At 46.9% G+C, this 24,092-nt stretch overlaps 1 protein-coding gene across 6 annotated transcripts in view; it reads left to right on the top strand.

Moving 5' to 3' along the window:
- The window catches only part of Tbc1d14 (TBC1 domain family member 14), a 94,447-nt gene that overhangs the window by 64,849 nt on the left and 5,506 nt on the right, over positions 1-24,092 (top strand). For all 6 annotated transcript variants that reach the window (XM_028882333.2, XM_028882335.2, XM_028882336.2 and 3 more), the window contains 7 exons: positions 2,447-2,564; positions 3,795-3,901; positions 7,779-7,859; positions 9,360-9,454; positions 13,449-13,520; positions 14,184-14,312; positions 16,866-16,975. In XM_028882333.2, the coding sequence (XP_028738166.2) occupies positions 2,447-2,564; positions 3,795-3,901; positions 7,779-7,859; positions 9,360-9,454; positions 13,449-13,520; positions 14,184-14,312; positions 16,866-16,975 (712 nt within the window). The remainder of the gene's footprint in view (positions 1-2,446; positions 2,565-3,794; positions 3,902-7,778; positions 7,860-9,359; positions 9,455-13,448; positions 13,521-14,183; positions 14,313-16,865; positions 16,976-24,092) is intronic.

The following is a 24,092-nucleotide window of genomic DNA, read 5'->3' as shown; positions in this document are numbered from 1 at the left end:
CTATAGAACAAGACCCTGTCATGAAGAGCGCATAGACTTACGTGAGAAAAGAGACTGTAGGATAAATGTGCTGGAAAGAGTTGTAGCCAGTAGTGACATGCAGCTGGTTTTCCCTCCTTGGGCTGTTGTTTTCACAAGATGTGAGAAGGTTTGATAAGTTCCTTTGCAACACCTAATGTCTTAGTTAGGGTTTCTGTTGCTGTGAAGAGACGCCATGACCACAGCGACTTTCATAAAGGAAAACATTTCATTGGGGCTGGCTTGCAGCTTCAGGGGTTTAGTTCATTATTATCATGGCAGGGAGCATGGAGGCATGCAGGCAGACATGGTGCTGGAGAAGGAGCTGAGAGCTCTACATTTTGATCTACAGGTTAACAGGAAGTAAACTGAGACACACATCCTCCAACAAGACCACACCTCCTAATAGTGCCACTCCCTATGAACCTATGGGGCCAATTACATTCAAACTACCACATCTAAAAAGCTAGAGAGTACTATGACTCTGGAGTGTTTGTTTTTTGAGGAAGGGTTTTTCTGTGTAACAGCCCTGGCTGTCCTGGAACTCACTTTGTAGGACTCTAGAGTGTTTTAAAAGTACATATAATAAATAAATGGAATATCATTCACCCTTTAGAAGGAAATTCTGACACATTACAAAATGGTTGAAGCTGATTGATCCAAAGTGAAACAAACCAGGAACCAAATGACAAATACTATGATTCCATTTCTTTGGGGTGCCAAGAGGCAGTGTATTGAGATCCTTTAAGCAGAAGGGGATCTACTTGGGGAGGGGCAGACAGGGAGTCAGTGGTTAATGAAGGCAAATTTAGACAAGGAGAAGATGAAAAGGTTCTAGATATGATAGTAATGGGGGTGCACCATGGTATGAACAGATGTTATAAAATTATATGGGTAAAGTGATTAAAATAGTAAATTCTATGTTATGTCTCTCCATCACAAAAAACTATAACTGTCCTCAAGTATCCATGAGTGAGTGGGTTCTACAACCTCTTGCTGTTGCCAGGATCTAAAGCTGCTCAAGGCTTGTTTATAAAATGGCATATCTATGTACATATAAATTGTGTACGTCCTTCTGTATACTTCAGCTCATCTGTAGATTACCCACAGTGGTTTTACACTACGTAGATATTTATCAGAGGATTGTTCAGGGAATATGACAAGAAAACAGTCTGCACATGTTTGGTACAGGCATGTTTGGATTAGCAGAGTCAGAGGCTGGGGAACCCATGATGTAGAAGTTACCATTGAGCAGACTAAGGAAACTGTGCATGGTCTTCCTCAGAACTGCTGCTGGTAAGTCAGGAGTAAATTACGAGGGGCTGGAGCCACGGCTCAGTGGCTGAGAGTACTTGTTGCCCTTGTAGAGGACCCAAGGTCAGTTCCCAGCACAGTATGGTAACTCACAACCATCTGTAATTTCAGTTCCAGGGTTCAATACCTTCTTTAGACCTCTGAGGGTACCAGGCATGTACATGATACACATGTATACATGTAGGCAAAACACCCATACACATAAAATTAAAAAAATAATAATTAAAAAAAGAGAGAGTACTGCACAAGCTGTTAGGAGTTAGCTTAGGGGTCACATTCAGAAAGAGTGGGGAGCATGAGTGTTCTTGTGATACATTCCGTTGCTTTGATTGGATGGTTTCATAGGCTTGTATGTTTTGTATTCATTGAATTATGTTTGGATAGTATACTTTTCTAAAAGAGTAAATTATACTCAATGCTTTTACTGAAGGATGGACAGTGTTAAGTGGTATATAGTCCATGGGGAGTAGGGTATGGTAGCACATACCTGCAATCTCAGCTCTCTGGAAGAAGAGGAAAGTGATGGGATTGGGGCCAACCTGGGCTACATATCAAGACCCTGAGTTCAAAAAATAAACCCATAGGATATGAAGTGAGTGTCAAGAATAGACATGTGCTATCTACCCACACCCTCATATCTGATGTGTGTGTGTGTGTGTGTGTGTGTGTGTGTGTGTGTGTGTCTGTGCGCGCGCACGTGTGTGTGCACACGCACATATGCGCTACTGGCTAGAAAAAGCATCAGGTGACTAATCACTGTCTGTCTTACTCTTTGAGGCAAGATCTCTTGCTGAACTTGAAGCTTGTGTGTTTTGGCCAGACTGGCAGCCAGCAAGCCCTAGCAATCCTCCTGTCTCTGCTTTGCTCAGTGCTGGGGTTACAGGCAGGCAGAGGACCATACTCAGCTTTTATATGGGTGTAGAGATCTGAACCCCAGCCTCATGCTTTTGCAGCAAACACTTAACCACTGACTCCCCACATCTCTAACTCCTGCTTCATTGTTATTTTTCTGATGTTTTTGCAACGTGATTCCTTTTTGAAGAATCACAGAACTTGAACATGGTAGGTACTGGCTGCTCAGTGTTTTCTTCTTTGTTTTAATTATGATTTATAGAGCTTAAAGAAGCCCAGAGGCGGAAGAAGCAGCTGGAGGAAAGGTGCAAGGTTGAAGAAAGCATCGGAAATGCCGTCCTCACCTGGAATAATGAGATCTTGCCTAACTGGGAAACCATGTAAGCATTGTCTTCTCCTGCTGCTGCCGCAGGTAGCCACTCCTTTCTTGAGTCTGTAGGCAGCGGCAGCTGTAGTTGAATGAACACCTTGTGAAGCCTTTGATAAAATTATTTTTTGCCGTGGTGCAATCCTGTTGTTCCTGCTGGACATGGTGACACCTTCTTCCAGTTTATCTTTTGAAGGCCTGAGCCATGTTTTTAAAGCTTATGCCTGTGTCACTCCATACTTGAAATTTTGGTAACTTCTTGTGAGTCTGTATATGAAATTTGAACTGTGTACCATAGTGGACAGCTTTCTGTGTGAGAGGGGCCGCCCTGCCTCTGCAGACTGTTCCCTGGGACTGCACCAATAGGAATTGCTAATCTGTAACCTCTGAAACTTTGCCTGCCCTTTCCCTGTCTCCAGTGTCCTGAACCTCGTCACCCTTCTAAATCCTGCTTTTTTTCCTCTAGTTCAGTCTTCCCAGGGAAGATATCTCCCCACACCTCCACCCCCATAGAAGACTCCTTTGAGTCTCCTGGCACAGTCTGCTTGAGCATCTGCCTCTTTCTCAGGGTGGAAACCACTTGTCTTTGATGTCATCCTGCAGTGCCAGTACAGAGTGGCACCCCGCAGCCTCCAGCAGCTGTGGCATCCTCACTTCTGAGGATCTGCTGGACATATCATTTTATTCCTGTGTGGCCAGCACAGGCAGGGTCATTGTGGCCAGCTGACTTGAATGACTGTGCTGTTCAGATGTTGCCAGTTGGCATCCTGTCTACAGTAGTGTGTGGCTGTCACCTGTCCCTGGGCTGCCCTGTGAGGCTCCTTGGAGCCTCCTTCCCACTACACTTGTGTAGAAGAGAGCTGCCGCCATGCCTCCCTGTGCCCAGCACGCCTCCCCCATGCCCCGCACTCCTCACCCATGCACAGCTCTTTACAGTCCTGTAGGAGGCCACTCTCTCTCCTCTGTCTGCGTTTTCTGCTCAGAAAGCCCTTTCGGTCCTTCAGGTGTGCAGACTTCTACCAGTCACTCACAGCCTGGTTCTGGAAGGTTTCTTGGCTCTTTGGCCTGTGGTGTTTCCTTCCCAGGGCCCGTCACAGCAGTGGAAGGGTTGTCTGGATCTCAGTAGAGCCAGGAGGGTGAGCTCCCCAGGGAAGGGACAAGGCGGTGAGGCTTGTGTCCCATGAGCCTTTCTCATCTCCTCTTTCTCAGAGTAAACTCAAACTCCTGCTTCCATTCTGCTCAGGTGGTGCTCTAAGAAGGTTCGAGACTTGTGGTGGCAGGGAATTCCTCCGAGTGTGAGAGGCAAAGTGTGGAGCTTGGCCATCGGCAACGAGTTGAACATCACCCACGGTGAGTGGCTGCAGGACCCTAGGTTCCCAGGACCCCCTAGGTCCATCCTGGGGTTCTGGGACTCCCTTCTGTCACTTTTGCCGTGTCAGGGAGGATGGTAACCACTGCCGTGAAGCTGTGGTGGAAAGACCAGGTAAATCTGTCTTTTCTGGGAGGGTGTCTGGGAGTGGCTTCAATGCTGGCTGCTCCAGTGTCCAGAGAGGTCAGAGCAGGTTTCCTAAAGAAAAGGACAGCAGACACAGGGCTCCAAGTCTCAGTGGGGTTGGGTAGGCGGGATCTCTTCTCAGAGTCAGACAGGAGAGTGGAGGTAGTTAGGGACTTAGGGTACCCTTTGGTGGTTGGTTTGTTTGTTTGTTTCTCAGCCCAGTATCATTAGGGCATTAAGCTAGCATGTGAGGGAGGGAGGGAGGAAGACCCTTGCTAGAAGTTTTTAAGCTGTTTATCATGTTTTTTCAAGTACATAGCTCCATACTAGAGTGGTTGACTAGCATGTGCAAAGTCCTGGATTCAGTCTCTAGTATTAGAACTTTGAGGAAAAACAAGTGGGCATGGTGGTACACACCTGAACTTGAGAGGCTGAGGCCAAAGGGTTGTTGGGAGATCTAGGACGGTCTGGGCTACAGGGTAAGACCCTGTCTCTAAAACGAAGCAGATCTCCCAAGTCTCTTAAGTGCTCAGCTTTTGTGTGCTCTGCCACACTAGCCTCAATTTACTTATTCATGTATAGTGCCCAGTTGGGCTCTGGATGTCAGAATTCTAGAACCACACAGATCAAACATGGAGCCTTAATACAGGGGAGTTCCATTTCCTCCTGTTGAAAGTAGGTCGTCTGGCGGGCAGGCCTTTCTTCTTCCTCTTGTGGTCCCATGCCTACCTGCACATTGAAGTCACGCTGCTTTTATTCTGGTAGAGACTCTTAAGTTGAAGGCAGATTGCTTCTACCTTACCCCTCTAGTTAAGTTACTGTGCTCATCTTGACAGTGTAGCTTCTCCCGTGACTGTTAGCTTTGTTCCCGGCAGTGTCTTCACCTTGAAAAGCAGAGCTGTCAGTCAGGTGGTGACTAGTTTCCTTCAAGGAGGATGGCAGGGCAGGGAACCTTCTTCTCCAAACTCCTTTTCTGGCTAAATCTGTCCCTGCCAGAATTTCTCTGTAAGATCTGTGTGTGAGATGTGTAATATGTGACTTGAAGTATATCTTAGCCTCTCAGAAGAAGAGGTGAGAAGTTGCTGAGCATGCAAAGATCTGTGTGCTTGAGAGTCTTCTGAACTCCACCAACAGTTTCTGTGTGTCTGATTGGCTACAACATGTAGTGCTTGCATATTTAATTTTTGGCTCTCACTGATGCTTGGGTTTAATTTACTTAAGACCTGTGATGGACTAGATGATGACAGGTGGGGCTAAGCAGCTACCTAGTCGTGTATACATCTTGCCCACCTACCTGTGCCTTGGTACTAGCTCACCCTGTCGTATAGCTAATGTCTGTCTGCAGTGAGTGCTGCATCTTGTCCAGTGTCCCCACTATAGTGACCTTACTGCACTGCTGTCTATTCTGTCATTTGTGCCCAACCTAATCTTCCCAATGTATCAGGACCCCATGAAGTATTTGTTGAGTGAATGAAAGTACTTTATGAACTTGCTTCTGACCTCATCTTGCTGTTTCTCCCAGCCAGTCTGAGACAGTGATCTTGGTCTGTTGGTGCCAAGCACCAGCTGCTATTCACTATGTTGTGTCTTATTTAACATCAGGCAGGTCTTGGGGGGCCTCTGTGCCCTGTATCTGGATGTGGAAGAGATTTGGAGACTTCTGACAGTTTTCTGGCATCAAGAATCCTTGTTCTTTGAGAGCTCTGCCTGTTCAGGGTACCAATTCCTACCCTCCACTCTTTTAGCAGCAAGATGAGGAATCCTGTGCCATATGGGCAGCAAGCTCCTCATGTCCTTATTTGAAGATGGTGCTCATCTTAATCCCAGAAGTCATAGTTCTGAAAGTTAAAATTCTGAATATTGAAATCCTTGGAACTGAATTCAAAAACAATCCCCATGGAGAAAAGGCTACATGAGAAGGCCAGAACCTCTGGAAAGATTGCTCATGCAAAGCAGCAGGGTCAGAAAATGCCGGTATTTAAAAACAACAACAACAACAATGTCTGTAGAGGTGTTTCTCCAAGCTAATGACATTCAGTGGCTTTTCAGGAACTCAAGCCGCATTTGCCTGAAGATGCCAGCAGTTACTTACTAGTTGAAAATAATTACATGGGATACTTCTTTCCAGAAGCTGGCAACAGTGTTCCAGGCTGTTCACCGGTACTGCTTCTGCAGCTTCTGCTTCTGAGGTTCGTTCAGTGCAGGTGGAATGGGTGCAGGAGGCCAGGCAGCAAGTGTCGCAGGGAACAGTCGTGTCTGTGTACGGTGAATCCTAGAAGAATTTAGAAAGTGAACATAGATGTGTCTCCAAGGAGAGCCATGGCCTAAAGGAAAGAGCAGCATGGTGAATTGTGTCAGCTTTTGTGGGCTACCTCCATGGAGCTACCTATATTCTACCCCTGTAAAATGGTTTCCTGTATAAAATGTCCTTTACTCTGTTTTGTTTTTAAGCACCCCCTAAATTGTCAGCATTTTTTGCAGTTTGTTGTGTATGTGTGTTAAGGTTGTATTTGTTTTTTATTTTATGGGTATGGGTGTTGTGATTGCAATGTATCTCTGTGTACCACATGTGTGCAGTGCCTGCAGAAGCCAGAAGAGGGTGTTAGGTCTCCTGGAACTGGACTTACAGATGGCTGTGAGCCACAGTGTGGGTGCTGAGATTTGAACCTAGGTCCTCTGGAAGATGAATCAGTGCTGTTAACTGCTGAGCCATTTCTCCAGCCTGTGTTCTGTGCTTTATTTTCCTGCTACTTTCAGTATTCCAAGTAGAAGTTGTATATAAACTTTAGATTGCCCCAATTCATTTTGTGCATTTCTTTCAGATTTGACTATGTGAATGTGCATTACGATGGTGTTGATTGTGTGTGTGCAGATTGGACATCTGCATTTGTAGAACATTCTTTGAAGTCTGGTCTCTTTGGGTGACTATATGTGCAATGGTAACCTGTCTTAGTTTTGATCAAAGATTTAGGTTGTCTGACCCAGTGTTTCACGTGGCTAGTTAGGAACCTTGGTGCACAGTTGTGAACCATAGTGATAGCTGTTCATATATTTTGCTTTTTGGCGTATTTCTGTATATGTAGGCCATCTGCTTGTGATTTAGGTGTATAGTGCCTTTCGTCCACTGTGATGCTTAGAAGTCACACTGCGATGCCTGTTTTGTTGTACAAAGCAGCACATGAAGTGGTCTATTGTTCTTATGTTTCTCAAATCCCGCTCTTGATGTAAGTAAATGTGTTTACTTTTTTTTTCTTTTAGAATTCTATTTTTAGGATTTTAGACTTTCAAGATTTCACCATTTAGCATTAAAGCATTTGGGATTGTCTTTGGAGATTATGACTCAAACCCATTAGAAACCAGGTAGACTCTTTCCACCCATCCCTTAGTCCATAGATGAGAGACTGACTGATCTCTTCAGTCCCAGGGCATTTGGTCTGGAAACAGAGGTGAGCAAGAGACTTTGACCATCCAAGAGGCAGTAGGCCAGTCACAGAACGTCAGCAAGATGAGAACAGGCAGCTGTGGAGTAGTGGGAGGCACCAAGCACTGTGGCTGGCAGTGCTCGCAGTCTGCTTTGTAAAGGGCTCTCTCTAGGCAGGGCGCTGTCAGGCCACGCTGGGAGGAGTTGTGGGAAGAGCGCCTTCCTTCGCTTGCTAACGGAGGTAGTTGTGTGTTCTCTGCCGCTGGTGAGGGGACATGTACAAGCAGGACTCACCAGAGCCTTTCTTTCAGAGCTCTTTGACATCTGTCTTGCTCGGGCCAAGGAACGGTGGCGGTCCCTCAGCACCGGAGGCTCAGAAGTGGAGAACGAAGGTACGGCCCTCCCTCACCCAGCAGTCACTCACAGCAGCTCCACTCACCAGCTGCAGTGTGCCTTTATGGCAAAGGGACTCTTAGGAAACAAAAACGGAAAGGAAATAACTTTTAGAAGAACTAGAACCCCACAGTTCCTGCGAGGGTTTGTGTCTCCTGCTCACACACAACCAGTTGCTTCTAATTAAAGTTGCCCAGTAGCCTGGTTCATTGAGTGTTAGCTTCTAGAGGCAGAAGCAGTGTGGATCTGTGAGGTCAGAGGAAAGACCCATTGCACACAAGAACGATGCCTCTCTGGGCAGTGTGCTTTTCATGCTGTCTTATATGGTGTTGGAATTTAAAAATACAGAAAACATTTATGAATATTTGAACATAAGCTGTTCCTATTTTTATTTTTATTTAAATTGACAAGATTTTGTGTGCCTGTCATGGACATGTTTTGAAGCTTTTATAACATTACGATGAAAATGTAAGTAAATGCCTTTAAATAAGTTTTAAAAATTCAGAATTATATTTTCAGGATTTTAGACTTTAGGGATTTCAACAGTTAGGATTTAAGTATAAATCTAGGTCATTTATGCTAGGTAATACACATTACCTCACATAGATTGCTCCCCCCCCTCTCTCTATCTCAGCACTGGGGATAGAGCTCAGGGTTTACAAATGCTAGGCCATCTTTTTGTTACTGATCTATGTCCCTAGTCTGTAGTTTGGGTTTCTTTAATGGGGAAGACAATTTTCCTCTGTTCAAGGCCTGTTTCAAGGATACTATGTATAATTAGCTATAGCTACTATTTTGTAGGGATTTTCTCTAATCTGAAATTTTGTATCTTTTGACCAGTATCTCCCTGGTTCCTTCCTGCCCCATCCTCCCCTACCTCTGGTAAACCCATTCTGATTTCTGTTTCTTTCTTTATTCCTTTTTTTGTTTGTTTTTGGTTTTTTGAGACAGGGTTTCTCTGTGTAGTTTTGGTGCCTGTCCTGATTCTTGCTCTGTAGACCAGGCTGGCCTCCAACTCACAGAGATCCGCCTGGCTCTGCCTCTCAAGTGCTGGGATTAAAGGCGTGCACCACCACTGCCTGGCTGCTTCTAATTTTTTGAGGCAACACATAACAAATTCTCACCAGAGATTCTTTAGGTAGAACAATCATCTTTGTTAGGATTTCCCATGCCTGGGTTCATTGTGTGTATCTCCCAACTTGTACTTATTTTCCTGATTGCTGTTAATGACAAGTAATATCAAACGAGATTTTTTGTTTTTCGACTCTAGAAAATAATCTGATGTTCTGGCTGGTGCTGTGAGGCATTTTGATCCCTAAAGTGAGACACTACACTTGCCATGCACTCTTCATGAAGGTGGACACACTCTTCATGTATAGACAAGGCGTCTACTTGTATACTTGTGAAGAGCTTTCTCTAGCTCTCGTTATAAAGCTTCAGAGCCTTGTAATGACCCCTGTCTGTGCTGAGGTATGCAATGGCTTTTGCTTTTTTGACAGATGCTGGGTTTTCAGCAGCAGACAGAGAGGCCAGTCTGGAACTTATTAAACTGGACATTTCTAGAACGTTTCCTAATCTCTGCATTTTCCAGCAAGTAAGTGGTGGGGATTTGTCACAAGTGTTCTCTGTTTAAGTTTTATGAATGCCGAGCTGCATGTATTTGTAGTTCTATTTGAAAGGTTACCTAGGGTTTTGGTGGGGAATTAGGTGGGTGTCACTGACAGTGAATTTAGCTATTTAAAATGAGTGTAACTGGTTCTTATTGATCATATTTCTGTTTTAAAGGTGCTTGGTTGTTTTTGTAAAGTGTACATGCCAGCGCCTCATGTTGTTACAATGTTCCTCATGCTCTTCTGTTTTTAGGACTGCAGGTAACTGTGTCCTCTTGGTAGGAGCCTCCATGTGATTTCAGGGACCTGCTGAAAGTAGGGCCAGGAAGGAGTGCCTCATAGCCTTGGTGTAGCCAGAATGGTTGGCTGAACAGGGGTCTTGGGATTTCTGAGATGATGAGCCGGGAGGTATAGGGAATGGACTCTTGTCTTTGGACGTTAGTGGAGCAAGAGAGGCCTCCCTCAGTCATTTGGGCACATGCAGAGATGGCTGGGGGCAGATCTTAGAGTCTTCTCTCGAGGCCTTGTGTTCTTTGAGCCAAGAGATGTACACCCAGAGGTTTCCTTTGGGCCCTCCCTCCTGCAAGCTAACAGTATCGCTAGCTCTCTTCCGTATTTCTGCACCTTTCCCTTCTCAGTGCTCACTGCTTTATCTGAGAGCCTAGGCATGGTAGGTCACCACAGCAGCCCCTCACCTCTCCTGACTGCCCTACCTCCTTCCATTCACCCCCTTGCCTGCTGATCAGTATTGGAATCTCAAGTCATGCACCATGGTTCCCAGTTTGTTATCTGCCTTACACACCGTGGCTTACTGGGGAAAGGTGGTGTAACAAACTGGAATGAGTTGTTTAAGTGGCTGCAGAATGAACAGGCCCAGAGCATTGAGTTTAGGTGGGCTTGGGAGCAATGTGGTTAGGCTGGACCGTCTGACAGCACAGGAGAGGCACTGTCCTCTTCTGGAGTGTGGAGAATCAGCGCTCGCATACAGGAAGAGGAGAGCAGTCTCGTCGGTGCATGCACTCGGTGTAATTGATGTAGTCGGGCAGAGAGCGTGTGTCAGGTGGAAGCACAACTGTGACAGAAGTGTTGGGACCCTGTTCCTGTGCAAGAATGAGCGTAGAGGACACAGTTGTCCCTGCAACCTCTTCAGAGGATGCAGAACTGGTGGATGCAGAACTGGTAAGGACTTCTCCTCAGCTAGGGCAGCGTGTGTTGAGGGCAGGGTTCTAGGACTCTGGTTTGTGGCTGAGAATCAGGCAGCAAGCATGACTTGGCCAGGCATCAGCGACTAGCCAGCTTCGAGGGCAGCACCAGTCTGAGTACTGTGGGTGCTTGGGGATAGAGGGCCAAGAGGAGTCTTTGGGTTCTAGTGACGGGGTTGTTGCTGTCTCAGTGATTCCACAAGGTGTGGAGGATCTGAATTCAGCTGGAAATGTTTGCATTTGAGCTTCAGGACTCTTCAGTAAAAGCAAGGGAAAAGTCTATGACGCTGTCCAGTAGTTTGGCCCAGTGTCTAGCCCATAAACCCTGGGAGTACTGCCCAGGCTTGGTGGCATGTGTGGACTTAGCTGGGCAGCATCTTCAGAATGGCCCTTTCTCTTTCTGAAGGAGTGCCTGTCTCTTCCCACACACTTTAGTAGGCCTCAGCTCACACCATACCTTGTTGTCCACTGCCTGGTCATCTCCTCTGAGGCCTTCTACTTCCTGAACACTTAAGCCTCTCCACCTCAGTGGGGGCTCCTGTGACCCTAGCTCTGAAGGGGCTTAGGCAGTGCTGCTTTATGCAGGGGTTAACTTTGGTCTCACAGATTTGGGTTTGATTCTGATCAGTTGCCTTCTTGCTAGTAGTTTGGCCTCAAGTAAAATATTTAATCTCTCTGCCCTGTAATCTGTTCATCTGTGACGAGGGATGATCTCTGCAGCCCTAGAGCCTTATTCACAGTACTTGACTCACAGAAGGAAGGCATCAGTGCTAACCGACAATTAATTATCCTTGACTGTATTTGAAACTAAATGACAGTGGGATCCACCAACGACTAAAGACTTTTCACTTTTGGCAGCCCAGAAGTGGGGACATGAGAGTCTTCAGAGGGAGCTCATGGTGCCTGGTCTCTTGACTGCCAGGGAGAAGCTTTGTATTCTTTCTCACTGGCAGAAGTTAAAACCAGAGATTTGAGACCAGAAAGCAAGTGGGACTCAGAGCATGGCTGGGCAGGCTTCCCAGCATGCTCCTGAAGGTCCTACTGTGCTGTGGGCCGAACCTCAGAGCCATGGAGCCCTAAGGGCCTAAAGTCTCTTCGGAGGCTGAGGCCCAGCTTTGCATCACTGGGTCTTAGAGGGCTTCTCCTGAAACGTGGTCCCTAAATTCTGCTTCAGAAATGTTGAAATGGACAGTCCCTTGGTGCTTACCTGGGTGAGCTCTAAAGAGGGGACGTGGAAGCTCTGTGGTCCCTTCTGGGTATGTTATTCTCTCAAGGCTTCCTTTCAGTGAGACTTCCTTGGTCAGTGGGTTTTAGTCCTGGGAATGGATCATGGTAAATGCAATTAAATGCAAAGGCTGGGGAGAGAACACGAGAGTCCAGTACAAGTGCAAGGCACTCAGGAAAAGGAGCTGGCACCAGCGTGAGGGGATGGAATGACAAGGTGGAAAATCCTTTAAGGAAAGAGCAGTATAGTCTTTCCCAGTCTCAGATTACATAGAATCTCTTTATTCACTCCAGTCCTCGGGGCAGCTCATGATCTGCCACCACTGTTCCCAGCCCTGTGTTTTGCCTTCCCCTGCCTCTGTTCTGTTTTCTTTATTTGGCTCTTTGTGATTTGAAAATGTCTTTTTCAATACAGCTTTCTCTTAATAGGTAAGAATGCAATGGTCTCTGCTGGGAGTTGTGGCATATACCTGTAATTCCTGCACTTGAGAGGCTGAGGCGGGAATTTGGCTATCCTTGGCTATACAATGAGACCCTATAACCAACCAACCAACCAAATAAAAAATGAAAATGTGATCGTTTGGTTCATGTCATTCCTTTTTGTAAGCTACCCAGCAGTACCTGTGGAGTGACTTCCTAGTCATATATGCCAGAAAGAATATTTATTCCTGTGTTATATGAGGGCATGTGGTAGATGTAGGCAGTTAGGAACTTCACTTAGGTCTAGCCAGTCTCTCCAGAGTGTCTCTGGCACACTAACAACAGTGTGGGACAGCTCTGGGATTGTTTTCTTGTTGCAAGAGCAAATGGAAATCTTAGCTGGGAGAGCACTTGAAATGAAATGGAATGTGCTAGGAGCTAAGACTTAGAGCATGTTTTCCAAGCCCTGCTGTTCAGAAGGATGCAGAGGAAACAGAGTGATGGGCACAAGGGAGGCAGAAAGAACCATACTTGTTGTGGGCACAAGGCTCAGCCTCGTCACTTGCTTTGAGGAGTCTTGGCCACCTGGCTTACTACTGAACTTGGAATAGAACGTGACTCTGTAACATGAGCCAAAGGAAGGGCATTTCATGAGGGTACTGATCACAGCTGACCCTTTAGCTTTTCCCTTCCTTCCTTCCTTCCTTCCTTCCTTCCTTCCTTCCTTCCTTCCTTCCTTCCTTCCTTCCTTCCTTCCTTCTTCCTTTCTTTTTTTTGGTACCTGTCCTGGATTTCTCTTTGTAGACCAGGCTGGCCTCGAACTCATAGAGATCTGCCTGGCTCTGCCTCCCAAGTGCTGGGATTAAAGGCATGTGCCACCACCGCTCGGCTCCTTTAGCTTATCTAGAGTAGTTTCATAGACAGAATTGCAGACCTCTCATTAACAGCAAGTTACTAGCTCATTTATTAAATTGCATAATGCATCTAGAGCTGCTAGCATAGTGCTCAGCAAAGTCCCTGCTGTGTGGTCAGCAGGGTGACAGTGGTGACAGTAGCAGCAATGGTATCAGATGCTGTTCTAAGACTAACAGTACTTATGCATGTGTTGATTTTGGTATGTCAATCCTTTTAGGGTGGTCCATATCATGACATGTTGCACAGTATTTTGGGCGCTTATACTTGTTACCGGCCGGATGTGGGTTATGTAAGTGATGCTTTCCAGTTTTTTTATGATGTTATGGTCTATAAAGAAAGTCAAAACATTGCCCAGCTCTCATATTGAATGCTATTATGACCTTTTGAAGAATATAAAAAGTCTTGAGAGAAATGAGTTGATTCAGTTTTCTTGGAGAAATTGGGCTGACATGGCTGCTCTGTAGTATTCATCACATTTTAACTAGGTGTGATGTTTACTTTTTGCATGTGATTTATCCCTGAAATGAAATAGAAAAGGCTTTACCATTAACCATTTTTCACAAGTGTGATGCTGCTGTACTTGTAGCTAAACAAATGTGTTATGTATGCATGGTCTTACTTAAGCCTGCTGAGTTCATACATGTGACCACAGCACCACAACCCAGCATGGCACATACCAGACGCAGTATTTCAGATGCCAGAGGCCTAAAGTGAGGTTGGCTTATGATTTTCCCTTGGAGGGGGAAGGGGAAAGAGGGAAGAAAGAGCAGGTGCCCGATAGGCAGAGCTGTGGCTCTGAGGAGGGTGGGTCTGATCTGACAGGGTTTATTTAGGGGGTGAATGGGTGTCTGTAAGGGCCTTTTTATCAGGAAGGTGTATTGGTTTCTCTTAATAAATAAAAGCTGACTTTTGTGGCCACATTAGTTAACATAACCTTTCTCTCCTTCTTCAGGTTCAGGGCATGTCCTTTATAGCTGCAGTGTTGATCTTGAACCTAGATACTGCAGATGCCTTTATTGCTTTTTCTAATCTTTTGAATAAACCCTGTCAAATGGCATTTTTCCGAGTGGACCATGGCCTTGTGAGTATGCTCTGTGTATGTCTCAGTACCATGTCTTTATGCATCAAGAACTACCCAATCATTCTGTCTTTTCAAGGCGGGAAATGCATAATGGGCTGTTTATAATGAAGAACACATGAACTTGAGTGTAGAAACATGTAGGCCATTGCGGCTTCCATTCTCCTAGAGAGACAGTGTGTCTAAAACACTGTACCCTTTCCATGGAGTTGGAGGGTAACTTCTGTGCAAGCATGTGCACTTTATGTTAGGGAGCTGTAACAGCAGTGCCCTCCTTAGTTGAGTAGAATACCCGAGGGCTGCTGCATGCTGCTGCTCACTGTCATGGTGGGACTCTGCTCTGTGGAACCTACTCAAGCACAGAAGAAAGGAGGAAGGAGACATGCTCCAGACCAGGCTCCCTTATTTCAACAAAGCCGTGGTTTAGTGTGCTGTGTAGATGGTGTTTACCATTGGTGGTCTTTAAGAGACCCCCACATACTTCACAGCTGAGTCCCCTACATAGTCCAGATGTGGGAACAGACTGAGGAGGGAAATGGCTTGTCCAAGACGTATCTGGTACGTGGGAGAGCTGGCGTTTGAATCCATTCTGGGTCCTGAACTTTGTTCTTACTGGAAGAAAACTCACCAATCCATCAGCTTTTAAGTTGGTGTTGCTTTGATTTCCTGGTCATTACCACTAGTCTATCAAGACCTCAACTATCTGATGCTATATGTCAGCTTGGAGTGCTTCTTCCTTAAATGTCTTCAGGATCCCATCAGTCTTTGTTCTGCAGCTGCTGCTCACTCTGGCCTTAGGGAAGTGTCAGCTAGCAGGATCCTTCACGAAAATTATTTGGTATTCAATTTCTGTAGCTCAGAGTGGCTTTGATACAAAGTTCTTGTAAGAATTGGTTCTGAGAAAAGTCACAGTTGTGAACAAAGCAGTATGCATAGAGATTGTTGCTATATAATTATTTATAATTGTAAACAGGAGAAGGGTTTGAAACAGGGTTAGGGGAAATGGAGTAGTAAATGAAATCTGCCAAGACCCCCAGTGCAGCAGTGACTCACTGCTGGGTAAGGAGTGTGTAGTAGACCCAGTGCAGCCGTCACTGTATAGTACTAAGGAATTGACCTCAAAGCAGGAGCACTTATGGACAGGCACTTCATAACTCGTATTTTGTCCTTATTTGGTTTCATATTTTGAGGCCTGGTCTTACCGTGTAGCCCAGGCTGGCCTCAAACTCCTGGCCCCCCTGCCGTAGCCTCCCAACTGCTGGGATTACAGGGTGCACCACAAGCCTGGCCTGCAGTGCTTCTGTGCTAACAGTTACAGGATCCGTTCATAAGCGGATGAGAACTTCCCGAGAAGAGAATGAAGTCTTTAGGAGAGATTCTCACCCTTGAACAGCTTGTCGCTACTCCTGACTTTATATTGCCTATGATTAGTCCTAGGAAGTAGATCCTGGATGTCAGTTTAAATTTGTTTTGTTTTGGAGCAGAGTCTTAACTGATAATCCAGCTGGCCCTAAACTCATAAGCTGTCGGAGCCTGCTGACAGTCAGCTGGTACTGTTTCAGCCTCCTGACTGCTGGGATTATAGTTGTGTGCCACCAAGCTGAGCTTTAATTTTTTTCTTTCTATGTATAGTAAGATGGTACCCATTCCTGCTAATTTTAAAGACCCCAGATTTCTCTCTTGAATGTGGAGTGAGGAAAGGGAGAAGCAGCTTTGTAGTGTTGAGTGAGACCTTTGCACTGGGGAGCACTGGCAGGCAAGCTTTGGGCCAGATGACGGCTGTGGGGGTTCCTGTTCTTTGGAGGCCTCTACACACTCATGCCACGCCTTCCCGCAAGTGTCCCTAGACACTGCCGCATGCCCCTGTGATCTACAGTGTAGTCCCTTCCTGAAAATGAGCAAGAGAAGTCAGGGTTGGGTTCTGCCTCTGCCCTCGGTGGACGGTCAGTAGAGCAGACTCACCTCCCCCAGGCGTGCCTGCTCCCATCCAGCAGGAGCTCTTTTTCCTTCCTATCGGTTGCTCCATGCCGCCTCTCCTCCTGCCCTGCTTGCTTGCTTTTCTTACAGAGCTTGTAAGAACCTGGCCTGTTGCTGCCTCCTTCTCGTAGTGTCTTCGTTCGCCGTGGTCAAAGACCTACAAGTTTAAACTGGAGCTCTGTTGCCCTTCCCTCAGACTCTGGTCTTGTCTCTCCTATTGTGAATGTGCTAGGCATGGGCAGCAAGCAGCTTGCTTTTCCAGGTACCTCTCACAATGCAGCTGCAACCTTCATAGCTGTAGAGACCGTGGTTCAAGTCCCAGCTCTACCATGTACCGGTACTTTGCCCCTGTGTGGCAAGTTAAGCAATCGCTCTAGGTTTCAGGGTCTTCCCTGTAACTTGAAGAAATGATAGGATGTGAACAGACTGCTATGAGAAGCTCAGAAATAGCATAATCTTATCTACATGTTACCTGGATAACAATTATTAGACTCTAAGCGAGCAAAGCTCTTGACTCATATGGATTGTAAACTCATGCTGATAATTAGTTTACTAGTGTGTTTAACATTGTCTTCCTAGATGTTGACTTACTTTGCTGCATTTGAGGTATTCTTTGAAGAAAACTTGCCGAAATTGTTTGCGCACTTCAAGAAAAACAACTTAACTGCAGACATCTACCTAATCGATTGGTAAGACTTGGCTTTCCTGCTTTCCAGAGCCCTTCTCATCCCTTGTCCATTTTCCTGTTGTCACTGCCAGTTTCTTGGAGGGCTCAGCTGAGTTTCCTTGTCCTGCTTCCCAGCTTCCCTCTGCACTGAATGCCTATTGTTTATTCTCCAGGCTCTTTGTCACAGTTTGTGACCTGACTGACCTTCTAGACTCCCTCAATAGACAGTGCCTTAGACCTCTCTGTTTTTAAAGCGCTATTGCCAGTCCATTAGATGAGATGTCTCTGGGCAGCAATTCTGTGCCAGACCTTTTACTGGAAGTCCACTGATGTAATATGGAGTAATTGTGTAAATTACTTGAGTAAATGTGGAAGCAGCATGTGGGCTTCAGAGCTTTGGTCACTGCACTGCCCTGTCGGAGAGACTGAGATAGAAGGGGAGAGAGGAGGTGGTGGACCCCAACCTAGGGTGATGGGGGTGTGGGAAACAGCATGTAGGGGCCTCAGAATAAGCCAGAGCATAGCAGCTGGGCTGGTGGCATTGGGGGACATCATAAAAGGCTGGGGATAAGGGTGGGGAGATGGGGAAGCCAGGACATCTGGAGCTCAGAGGCCAAGCTGTGGGCCACAGGAGATGGTGACAGCCTGCGCTTGTTGTATAAGTCAGCTCTAAGCAGCGTGGGAGGCAGGAGCTCCCGGGTGAGAGTTCAGTGAAGGAGAACAAGGGCTGATAGAGATTAGGGAGAGGAGTCATGGCAGGTCCTCGGAACATGTTGTGGACTTGCCAGGGGATTGTGGTGTTGGTGGTAGTGCTGATGAGGGGTTGCCAGCGTCAGCAGCTGATATCTAAAACACAGAGGGCCAGATTTGACTTTGACCATGAAAATTTATGAGAGATCTAAATAGAAGTTTCCTGAGACATGTAAGTAGGAGGCTCCAGAACTGTGAGCTGGAGCAGTAGATCAGATACATCTTTGTACAGAAGTAGTTATGGTCATGAGGAGAGGGTGGCTATCACTCTCAAGTGTAACCAGGTTGAGAGTGAGGTAAGGGACCTGGAGACCTGAGCACTGCAGGGAACAGTTGTCACGTGGTGGAAGAGTGTGAATCAGGATCCCTGTGCCCCAGCCAGGCATGATGTCCTACTGTGTCATGGTCTACAAGGGCCAGGAGACCTCTTTAATTGTGCTCCTGCAGAGACCATGATAGGCATTTCAGGGTGACTACTCTGTCTTGGAGAAGGGGCTTTTCGGGGGAGAGATGTCATTTGGCCAAAAGACCCATGTGGACTGCAACACTAACTCAGAGAGGTAAAATGAGCTGCTCAGCCGCTCAGGACGGAGAACTGGCTGTTTTAGGTTTTCCCTCACTTTCTTTAGGAAGCAAGAGGTCTTCTAGAAGATAAATAAGTACCGTCCAAACCTAGTCCAAATCACTCACTCAGTAGAGCAGAGCTGTCTGCATCCTTGAGAATGAGTGTCAGATATCCATTGTGTTGCTTCTGTCTTAACCTGGTGACAGGTTCAGCTGACTGTGTATATGAGGGTTTGGTGGTTGGACTTGTAGCTGAAGTCACTGGAGCTGATGTTGTTGTAGAATGTAAGCACCAGACTTGGATGGGCCACCATTGGGAATACTCAGCTGTCCTGTCTGCTTCTGCTACATATAAATGTTTGGGATATCCTTTCGAAGGGGTACCTTTGTTTAACAGATGATTTTTGTCCTCCCCATGAACATTTGAGTGCACAGATGGCTCCTTGCCACCCTAAGTTTTGTATCTATATTTGACTGTCAGCCCTGAACCCTTAGATTTCCCTTACTTAGAGCCCAAAACAAGAGGTCATTGGGAGGCAGACCCTCCCCACAGCCAGAAGCCTAGACATTTACCTGGTCTTATTGAAGCCTTCCACAGGAATCTTAGATTCTAGCCTGGATTCTATTCAAATCAATTTTTCACCTTGCATTATAAAATGCTACATGTTATGTGGTAATCCAGTAGGACATTAACTTGTGTATACTGGGACAGAGGCTCCATGAAGGTTCTCACTGACTTGGAGTCTGATGATGGCTGGCTGTTTCCTGAAAGCCATGGCCTGAAGGGCATCTTTGTTTGTACCTGTCCCAGCCTTCAGGGCTATGAGTCCAGGGTGTCCTCAAGGAAAGGAAGCTCTATAGAGTTTTGCTTCTGAGTCTTCTGTGCCATGATATGGTTGATGCCGAGGCCTTCTGAGTACTGTGCTTCCCTGAAGGCCTGCAGGGTGGCTTGTTCCTGATAGGTTGCTGTTGCTTTCTGGATTAAGGGCCAAGTAGGATGCCTGCTGTGTGTGCAGTCCCATTACAGGGCTAGGCACACAGGAAGGCTCTAGAAGTGCTGTGCTAAAGTTGAACTGCATTCAGAGGGTACCTTCTGCTGATTATCATTACTCTGTTTATTAACAGTCTGCAGTAAGCCTGGCTCTTGGTGGGTGCTGATGGTCAGAGGAAGCCCCAGTTACTAGAGGCTGCACGTGAAAATACTCATTGGTTTGTCCCTGAAGTTTTCTCACCCAGGGTCACCCTCTAGGGTGTGTGCTGTTTAGTGTGACTCCAGAGCCTTGCTCTGTTTGGGTCCTACCACCTCCTCAAGCCACATCCACACTCAGAATTACTGGGCCTGCCTTGACTCATGTCCACGTGCCCTGCACAGTGCACAGAGTGGGTGAGAAGTGTCCAGCCCCAGGGTCATGTGCCTGTTTCAGCTACTACCTCCTGTTCTGTGTGGCTCCCTGGGTGCTCAGAGATGGCTGCATAGGGTGAGCAGACGCCTGGCTGCTCTGCTGTCTGCCCGCCTTCAGCACCACCTGTACTCTCAAAGTGTCTATTTTGTTTTGTTTTGTTTTGTTTTGGGGGGTTTGTTTGTTTGTTTTTTCGAGACAGGGTTTCTCTGTGTAGTTTTGATGCCTGTCCTGGTTCTTGCTCTGTAGACCAGGCTGGCCTTGAACTCACAGAGATCACCTGGCTCTGCCTTCTGAGTGCTGGGATTAAAGGTGTGCGCCACCACTGCCTGGCCAGTATCTATTTTTTGTAGTTCCTCTCAGAGCCTCGTAGTTCACTTCTATATCCTCAAGGCCTGGCCTCATCCTTGGCTCGAGTCCTGGTTGGGACAAGGACATTTCTGTTTCCAAGGGTCCCTTTAGGTGCCAGTGGCCTAAAACCACTTGTCTACTTGTTCTACTGCACAAGCTCCTCCCCTTCTAGCCCTGCAGGATGGAGCTTAACGGAGGAAGCTGGCTAGGGCCCTTGTTTAGCTATGGGCTGTCTGCCTCTCAGCTGTGGACTTGAAGATCAGAGAAATGGCCTGTCAGCTGTCCTCATTTCCTATGGAGTTTCGAGTATTCTGACTATCAAGGATCTAGATACTATAAGGAGAACTGATGAGAGGTAGCTTAACTTCCCAATGTATCTAATGGCAGAGTTATTTGGGGTTGGGAGTAAGTTTTGAAACAATCTTGAGCTAGTCAAAAGACCTAGCAGAGTGTTCCATATATGATGATGCCTTGAGATGAAGAGCTGTCACTCTGTGGGGTTTCTCCTTGTGGGGCAGGTTCCAGGAAGTGACTGTCAGTGATTCAGGTTTCCATTGCGTTCTGTACTGAGTTTATCCATAGGTCTTACCTTCTAGGCTATGGATCTGCCCCAGGACACCTTGAGGGTAGGTACCACATTGTAGTTAGGGTTCGAGACAGAGAGAGAGGGAGAGAAAACCCTCCATCACCCTTTGGAAGTGTGCTGGCTAACTGGGGCCTAGAGTATGGTAGAAGGAAGCTACAGAAGCTCTGGCATACAGCTTGTTTGAGTACAGGGCTTACTGTTACCTCCTAGGTGCTGAACCAGAGAGGAGGATGCTAACTCAGGGTAGGGCTACAGGCAGCAGAAAGTGCTTTTCTGACTACTCTTAGGACCAGGAGTGCTTCTGGACTCAGGACCTGAATTTGAACTGAAATCTAGGTGGCCACCTTGACTTTGCTTGCATGCAAGTCTACACTGGGAGCTGGCTGCCTCAGGCCCATGGGTTCTTAACTCACACCCCTGTTCTACCTGTTCCTGACCTTCTTAGAAACATGGGGAACCTGAGTTAGGAGAGCAGCAGAGGGTGCTCCTGAACCAGTGGTGGGTGAAAGGCTCATTTCTAGGAACCAGTCAGGTTGAGGAAGTTGGACACAGCTAGAAGTTGGTGCCATGGCCTGTAGGTCCAAGTCTTTAGCCATAGGTTCTCTATGGGCAAGACAGTTCGCTGACATTTCCCCCACCCTAAGCTGTGATCAGGTTTCTACCATGCCCTTGTTTTCAGTATCGTCATCTGCAAAGTGGAGGTGAGACTACCTCCTCTTGGGATTGTGCTAGGGAAGCATGCCCCGTGGAAGGCAAGAGTGCCCCTGGGTCACTGTTTGCAGCCTGGGGCCGCTCGCATGTAGCCCAGGATTTCTCTGTAAGGAGGGCTGGATCCTGGGGGGGGGGGTCTGTCCTGGAGCTTCAGTTCTTTTCATATCTAACCCAGTGCAAACGCAGAAAAGTGACTGGGCTGGGCGTGGCTAGATTAAAAGTATTTCTGCGAGTAGTGAAGGCTCAGCAGTAGCGATTATCTGGAGGCTCACAGCTCTGGAACTGCTGTCTTGAAAGTCCATGGCACTGGTGCCGCAGCACAGAAATGCATTGCTTTGCAATAGTTGGACTCAGCTCTGAAAGTGCCTTGCTTAATATTTTGTTCAGTATTTGCAGGGGCCTGAGAAAGGGAACAAAGAAACATTTCTTCTCAAATTCTGTCTCCCCACCGCGGTAGGAACACCACAATGGCCTGGGTAGGCCAAGGGGCTTCACTGCCCACCCAACTCCTGTACATAGTCACTGACTAGGAGCAAGATGGAGCCTTAAGTCATAGAGAAGATGTGAATTTGCACTCTAAGATAAGGAGAAGGCTATGTGGATACATCAACCCTCCTATTCCGTCCAGGTCTGCAGGGCCAGAGCCAACCTGGCATCATCTCCTGGCCTGTGACTGAGCCAAGTGGCTCACCGGCCCATGGAGGTGCTGCCCAGCTCCTTTTCTATGACTTTTGAGTCTAAGTATGCTTTGAAATCTAGTTAAGCATTTGTAGCTTCCTGGTAATAAGGGGGAGAGAAAAAAGTAGGGGCACCACCTCCAAGCATCTGAGCTGGGAGAAGGGAATATGAAGGGGCTGCTGGGAACTGAAGATCTGAGTCCTAGAGGCACTTGCGGCCAAGAGCAGAGGACAGGAGGAAGTTAGTCACAGCCGCACACTTTTAGAGGGTACCCATGCTTTGATGGCTATAGGGGGCCCCTGACCTGAGCAGAGGGGCTTTTAGAAGCATGTTACTGAGATGCCTACTGGAGTCTACAAGGCCCTAGAGATGTGAAGGTATGAAAGGCACAGAGAAATAACTCAGTATTAATAATGACAGAGCCCCTCCTTGCCAGCACTGTACTGTCTCTGAGAGAACTGTGGCTGCTCTAGATGACAGAAAGGAAAGGGATGCTTGAGGTATAATGTGAACATTGACAGGAAATACTTGGTTATGACCGTGTGAACACAAGGAGAGCAGGCGTTCTAGAAGCCATGGGAAAGGTCTCAGAAGAAGCTGGGCATCTCTGCTTATACCTTGATCTCATGAAGATACTGAATTGTGGGGAAATAGGTGTTCATATTTAAGCCCAAACAAAACAAAACAAAACGCCTCCAAACAAAACAACAAACCAACAGGAAGACTCATCTATCCCGAGGGTCAGAAACAGCCTCCCAAGAAAGTCACCAGGGCTGAGACTTGGATGAGGAGGCATCTGCTACGAAACAAAGATTTTCTTTAAAAGGCACAGAAATATAAAGGTAATATAATATTCTAAGCCACCATCATTTGTACTCCCTTATAGGACAAAGAACAGTTGTTAACAGTGAGGTCAGGTAGACTCTTGTATGTGCAGTGCAGGCTGGGGAGCAGTTTGATAGCCTTCACCTTCTGATCCTGGTTGTCTTGTCTTGTCTTGCTGCTTTCTACACAGACTATTCACTCAGCTGTGTTGCTGGTACAGAACCCCCTTTGAACCGACAGTCAAATACATGTATCACCTGAATGTCCAACTTTCAGCACATAACATGTCTCAAACTCAGAGTATAAGATGACAGTTTCATCCTTTGGGTGGCTCAGCCAGTGACCTGATGTCTTGGGTTTCTCTTTTGCTTCCCCACAACTGTCCAGGTCATCCCTGACTTGGGCCAGCTCCCCTGCTCCCTCTCTGCTCCATGACAGCAGCTGTCTGGGTCATCTGCCCAGCCTGCCTTCCCCCCAGGAGCTGTCAGCCTGCTGCTCCCTCGGACTCTCCGAGTTCTCCAGGATAAGGCCCAGAGCCTGTAGAACAGTCTAGCAGGCCTTGCTCATTCTGTGCCCTGGTTCTTCCCGGACAGCCTTTTTTCCAGTACCTGGTTTGCTTCATTAACTGGCGTGATTCATCGTCATGCTGCCCTCAGATACGTAGTTGTCATGAGCTCTGCTGCAGGTGTGGGGAGCATCCTGTGCTCCTCTCCTGGCTGTCTGCTTCCTCTTTAGGGTGGATGGAACTGCCTCTCCTCAGCAGTGTGTTCTGCCCTGATGGCCCGATGTAGAAGAGCATTGGCATGCATTCACCCTTCTGTGTGTGCATAGTGCGTACCCTGCTGACAACCCCTTTCTACCCTTACACCCCATCTGTGTTGTTTGTCCCTTCTGCGCTGGAGCCATCTGTTCAGCGCTGTGCACCTTTATCGCCAGTGAGTAGCAAATAGCGTACTGCAGGCTTTGAAAAAGTGTTGATGACACAGGACTCTGAGACTTGACCCAGGAGGATGCAGGTTTGAGGCCATCCTGGTCTACTGTTCCCTTTTTAAAGATGCCCAGTGGGCTCAGAGGTTAAGAGCACACACTGCTCTTCCAGAGGACCCAAGTTTGGTTTGCAGTACCCACATCAGGTGGTTCACTACCACTTGAAACTCCAGCTCCAAGGGGACTTGATGCCGCTGGCTTCCACAGGTACCTATACTCATGTGCACATACTCACACATATACACATAATCTAAAATATTAAAAATAAATCTTGGGAGGAAAAAAAA

Source organism: Peromyscus leucopus, chromosome 10 (assembly GCF_004664715.2).
Source record: "Peromyscus leucopus breed LL Stock chromosome 10, UCI_PerLeu_2.1, whole genome shotgun sequence".
NCBI classification, from domain to species: Eukaryota; Metazoa; Chordata; class Mammalia; order Rodentia; family Cricetidae; genus Peromyscus; species Peromyscus leucopus.
The sequence above is the reverse complement of the archived record's forward strand: the minus strand, read 5'-3'. Positions and strand labels throughout refer to the sequence as shown.